The following is a 6248-nucleotide window of genomic DNA, read 5'->3' as shown; positions in this document are numbered from 1 at the left end:
AAATAAAATGTTGAATAAACTCATTAAATTACGAGAAAAAAGTCGTGTTTAGAGAAAAAACGCATTAAATTTCAAGAAAAAAAGTCGAAATAAAATGTTGAATAAACTCATTAAATTACGAGAAAAAAGTCGTGTTTAGAGAAAAAACGCATTCAATTTCAAGAAAAAAAGTCGAAATAAAATGTTGAATAAACTCATTAAATTACGAGAAAAAACTCGTGTTTAGAGAAAAAACGCGTTCAATTTCAAGAAAAAAAGTCGAAATAAAATGTTGAATAAACTCATTAAATTACGAGAAAAAAGTCATGTTTAGAGAAAAAAACGCGTTAAATTTCAAGAAAAAAAGTCTAAATAAAATGTTGAATAAACTCATTAAATTACGAGAAAAAAGTCGTGTTTAGAGAAAAACCGCATTAAATTTCAAGAAAAAAAGTCGAAATAAAATGTCGAAATAAACTCATTAAATTTCGAAATAAAAAGTTGAAATTAAATGTTGAGAATAAACTCATTAAATTACGAGAAAAACTCGTGTTTTGAGAAAAAACTCGTTACATTTCAGATAAAAAGTCAAAATTAAATGTTGAGAATAAACTCATTAAATTACGAGAAAAAAGTCGTGTTTAGAGAAAAACCGCATTAAATTTCAAGAAAAAAAGTCAAAATAAAATGTTGAATAAACTCATTAAATTACGAGAAAAAACTCGTGTTTAGAGAAAAAACTCGTTAAATTTCAAGAAAAAAAGTCGAAATAAAATGTTGAATAAACTCATTAAATTACGAGAAAAAAGTCGTGTTTAGAGAAAAAACGCATTAAATTTCAAGAAAAAAAGTCGAAATAAAATGTCGAAATAAACTCATTAAATTTCAAAATAAAAAGTTGAAATTAAATGTTGAGAATAAACTCATTAAACTACGAGAAAAACGCGTTAAATTTCAAGAAAAAAGTCTAAATTAAATGTTGAGAATAAACTCATTAAACTACGAGAAAAACGCGTTAAATTTCAAGAAAAAAGTCTAAATTAAATGTTGAGAATAAACTCATTAAACTACGAGAAAAACGCGTTAAATTTCAAGAAAAAAAGTCTAAATAAAATGTTGAATAAACTCATTAAATTACGAGAAAAAAGTCATGTTTAGAGAAAAAAACGCGTTAAATTTCAAGAAAAAAAGTCTAAATAAATTATTGAGAATAAACTCATTATATTCCGAGAATAAAGTGGAAATAAAATGTTGAGAATAAACACACTGGTGTCATCTCGTTGGACAGTGTTAATCAGCGTCTGCAGTGGCGCAGGTCGTAGAGAGTAATTAATTTCCACTTTTCCGATGTGTTATGTGATGAAAAAAGGAAGAAGAGTGAGATCTGCAAAAGACGGATTTGAACTCTGGTCGACCGCATCATATGCTTCATCCACGAGCATCGCTCTCTACGACCTGCGCCACTTTCTTCTCGGATTTAATGAGTTTATTCTCAACATTTAATTTAGACTTTTTTCTTGAAATTTAACGAGTTTAATCTTGCATTATAATGACTTCAATCTCGAGATGGTTTGATTTTTTTATCATTGATTGGCCCTAATCCTCTTCCGTAGTATGAAGGTTTCTGCAGGCTTCACTTAAATTCAAGACTTTTTAAGACCGAGTGAAGAAAATCAAAACAATATGTCAATATGGTCTTTAAATGTAAAGTTTGAAAATACCGCTTATAAATAACTTCTACTGTACCTTCTGATGGTCTTCCTCAGTATTCTTGTCTTGTTGTCCAGTGCAAATGTCTGAAGATTCTTAAATTCATGCATTTACTTGAGAAGCAGAATGACAAAAATAAGAAGTCTTGTTTTCTGAGAAATTGATCAAAATGAGGTCAGTTTATGATTAAAACAAGAACAAATATCTGCTGATGGAGTCAGAAAAATCAAGTTTTCATTCCCCATTTGTTCTTGTTTTAAGCATAAACTTTAATTTCTCAAAAAACAGACTTCTTATCTTCATTTTGCATCTCCAGTAAATGTGTCTTGATTTAAGGATGTTTAGATGTTTGTACTGCAAAACAAGACAGAAATACTGTGGAAGATATGTATTTTTGCAGTGTGTGCAACATTTATGCATTGATTTAAGATCTTTTTAAGGCCTTAATTTGTGTAAGACATTTAAAGACCTGCAGAAACAGTAGATTAGCAAAAACAAACAAAGCTTTAACTTCAGTTTACAGTGTGCTGCAGATCAGATCGTGCTTGTGCTCTTATGCGTCTGTGTTTGCGTGTGCGAGCAGGTCTGCGGACGATCGGTGTGATCACTAAACTCGATCTGATGGATGAAGGGACTGACGCTCGGGAAATCCTGGAGAACAAGCTGCTGCCGCTGCGCAGAGGTGAGGAGGTCATCTGATGTCAACATCTTTAACATGCTAACAAATAATACAGCTGTAATACATGCTCTTCATGCCCTGAAATGTGTCCCGATCCCATTTGCTCAACTCACACGCACTTTACAACAGTTTAGATTGCTTTATTTTATGCTGAAAAACTGGGCCAGACACATATTTTCCCCATTCATCAGAATAATTTTATTTAGCAATATCATTAGTTCATTGCTATGAAATTTATTATTATTATAAATATTATTTTTATTATAATATTATTAAATATAATATTATTATTATTATTATATTTTGTCATTATATTTAATTTATAAGCATATTTTTTATTTATTTCAATTTAAATAAAAAAAGCTTCTGATTAGATGTCCTAAAAAAAATTATATTAATATTTCAATAATTTAACACATTTGCATGTTCACGATTCTCAAATGTCGGATAATAGTAACATGATACTATTGAACTTCTATATGAACAAATAATTCATTTTTTAGCAAGTGTTTTATTTTGATTTTTTTCTTTTTATTATTTATTGTAAATTTTCCATATTTTTTATTTAATTATTAACTTTTCATCAACTTGCAAATAACTTTCTAATAAGAAGGCCCAAAAATCTAACTTGATTGAGGGCAGTGGGAAAAAAATAAATACTGCATTATATCCAACTATATTTTATTAAAATATATTGCATTTAATTTTTAAAAATAATTAAACAAAAATTTATTTAAAATATCAAACTCACTTGTTTTTTAAAAAAGAAAATGTAAAACAAAAATATATATATCTTTTTTTTTAAACATTTTTTTCACTATTTTTCTGTGCGTTTTAGGAAAATATAGAAACTATAACTACTAGTAGCTATGGTATTTTGGTGTAAAGTATACTTACTATAGTAAAGCAGGTAATGCTGGAGCGATCAAACATCACCTCTAGTGGAGTAACGTCTGTGTTTCTCACCGCTGCAGCCTGTGAGCGGAAAGAGAGAATCAGGGGGAAAAACACAATGTCTTCATTTCATTGACACATCTGGAAAAAACGCTGTTTTCTTTCTTTGCTCAGCAATAAAGGATATTTATGGGAAAGTCTGGGCTGCAGTGTGCTGACGTACCAGTTTTCCACTCACAGCTCACGTCCACACTTCAGGTTTTCCCATCAAATGCGTCTTCACCTTCCCTCGCCGTGGTCTGCTCATGTAATACGGTCGACATCAAAACCACAAACATGCTTTAGAAAAATCCTGGCTTTCAGATGCATGAGGAACGAGAGATTTGAGAGTTTAACCTCTTAATCCAGACATGTTTCTTTTTTCACTCACTCACTCACTCACTCACTCACTCACTCACTCTCTCACACACACACACACACACACTCACTCTCACACTCTCACTCACTCACTCACTCACTACTCACTCACTCACTCACTCTCTCCCAAAACAAAAAAAATCATGTCATGTAACACACAGAAACAAATGATTATTTAACTCACATTTGCAGAAATAAAAAAGCCTGCAATCACAGATCATCAGCATAAACTCAAACATTTCTCACCAAAAGATCCACATTCATTTTATAGCTCTGTATTCTCGTGCTCTCACTTTCTCCAATGCTGATGTGTTTGTTTGACTGCAGGTTACATTGGTGTGGTGAACCGCAGTCAGAAAGACATCGATGGGAAGAAGGATATTAACGCTGCTATGGCGGCGGAGAGGAAGTTTTTCCTGTCTCATCCCGGTTACAGACACCTGGCCGACCGCATGGGAACGCCGTTCCTGCAGAAAACCCTCAACCAGGTGAGACTGTAGAGACTGAAATGTGTAAACATCAATCTAAACTCTCTGTTTGGTTTGTTCTGGCGACATACACACTGCAAAGGTTTGGGAATAACAGCTGTATTTCAGTGGATGAACTAGATAAAGCGGTGGGGGCGGAGTGATGAAAAGCCAAACTCATGAATATTAATTAGGTTACATACACAAATAATGTTACACGATCTTTTAATGTTATGAGAAATAAAGTCTATGTATTACCGATAAAGTGTTACCAATATTAATATAAATTCTGTCGTTTTCTTGTGTTACTTTCAGTAAAAGTGTGGTTATTTTATTGGCTTGTGTTTTTTTTTAATTCAGTATCATTAAAATTGAGGTGAATTTAAAAAGTCTTACAGAATTACTTTATATTATTTAATAAAATAATACATAATCATTACAAAGTTTTTTCTGTTTCCCTTTCGGCCCAGAATTTTCATTTCGGTGTAAGACTACATGTTTTATTTAATTTAATTAAAATTTAACAGTAATTTTATCGTGATAATATCGTATCGTAAAGAAAAATATGAATTTGTTGCGCTACTTATAAAGTAAAACAGATTCGCTATTAAAAAGAACACGATTTAGAATGTTAGTAAACAATCGTCGACAAACACGACGGTAACTCCGTCTAAACTAGCGGTTTAGTTCGGTTCTGCTCGTATAATACGCATGTCATTTCAGAGCGTAATATTTGTTCCAAATATTAATAAAACATGCATCTTACTAAAAGGTATTGTGGATTTACTATGGTACAGTGATGCTATCTGATGGTCATACAGTGTAATGATTACAATATTCATGCAGTTAAAATAAAACGGTGATTTGAAGACATGGCTTTATTATAAAGTATGGTATGAAACTAATACTTTTTGTATACTTTATATATTTTGTACATTATTTGTATTTTGATTTTACAATGCAAATCATTTGGAGAAGCTAATGAAGCTATATAAAAATAAAGTTTTTTTTTTTTGTTGTTTTTTAGTTTGGTTAGTGACAGAATTTTTGTGGACATAAGTACAATTAAATGTTTTATTTGAAAAAATTCAATTAATTAAAACTGTTTTTCTAAGGTATTTAGATTGTAGAAATTAATGTAATATAGATAATCTTGACTTTAACATTTTTTATTCATTATTTTGAACTACATATGATATGATATTTGATATCAATATGATATAGAAATGTAGAAATCATATAGAAAAAATTATGTACCCTAAATTATGAAACGAGCCATGTAGCCTGTTTTTATCATTTTGATTTTAATTCTGAATATTTATGCATTTAAAAGGTACTTGAAAGAATTGCATGTTTTTTTTTACACTATACATTGTATTACAAAAAAAAAATGGTGTAACATTAATACATTTTGTTAGCACTATATACATTGTGCATATGTTGCTTTTACTTTGCATAGTTACCTTTAACAGCGCTACGATTGTTAGTGTAGAAATGAATCCTCAACCTCTGATGGTCTTCATCTTTCATCTCTTCTGCAGCAACTGACCAATCACATCCGTGACACGCTCCCTGCGCTGCGCACTAAACTGCAGAGCCAGCTGCTGTCCATCGAGAAGGAAGTGGAGGAATACAAGAACTTCCGACCAGACGATCCGTCCCGGAAGACCAAAGCCCTGCTGCAGTCAGTCAATCACATTCACCGTCTCTGCATGAACAAATGAAGCTCGTATCCTCAGAACTGCAGATGTAGTGTATGCATTGCTTGGTTTCAGGATGGTGCAGCAGTTCTCTGTGGATTTCGAGAAGCGTATCGAGGGCTCTGGAGATCAGATAGACACGTACGAGCTGTCTGGAGGAGCCAGAATCAATCGCATCTTCCACGAGCGCTTCCCCTTCGAGCTGGTGAAGGTGCGAGAGCAAGCGTGCGAACACACACTCACATGTGCACTTCTCATAGACGGTGTTTTTCCACTCACCATTCGCATTAATCATATGATGGGACGCCATAAATGCATTTATACACATGCACAGTTGCATTTACTCCAGCCTGAGTCCTGATCTACAGGCATATGTGAAATATTATTACAATATAAAATAAC

At 32.2% G+C, this 6248-nt stretch overlaps 1 protein-coding gene across 1 annotated transcript in view; it reads left to right on the top strand.

Annotated features, from left to right (window-relative positions):
• LOC107740231 (dynamin-1-like) overlaps nt 1-6207 on the top strand; it is a 28563-nt gene extending 22356 nt beyond the window's left edge. Inside the window, exons 6-9 of the mRNA XM_016552579.1 lie at nt 2273-2371; nt 4007-4167; nt 5688-5830; nt 5922-6207. Of these exons, the coding sequence (XP_016408065.1) occupies nt 2273-2371; nt 4007-4167; nt 5688-5830; nt 5922-6207 (689 nt within the window). The remainder of the gene's footprint in view (nt 1-2272; nt 2372-4006; nt 4168-5687; nt 5831-5921) is intronic.
• The last annotated feature ends 41 nt before the right edge of the window (nt 6208-6248 follow it).

The sequence above is a fragment of the Sinocyclocheilus rhinocerous genome, unplaced genomic scaffold (assembly GCF_001515625.1).
Source record: "Sinocyclocheilus rhinocerous isolate Xijiao unplaced genomic scaffold, SAMN03320098_v1.1 scaffold3422, whole genome shotgun sequence".
NCBI lineage: Eukaryota > Metazoa > Chordata > Actinopteri > Cypriniformes > Cyprinidae > Sinocyclocheilus > Sinocyclocheilus rhinocerous.
This window is presented reverse-complemented; position numbering and strand designations above follow the sequence as displayed.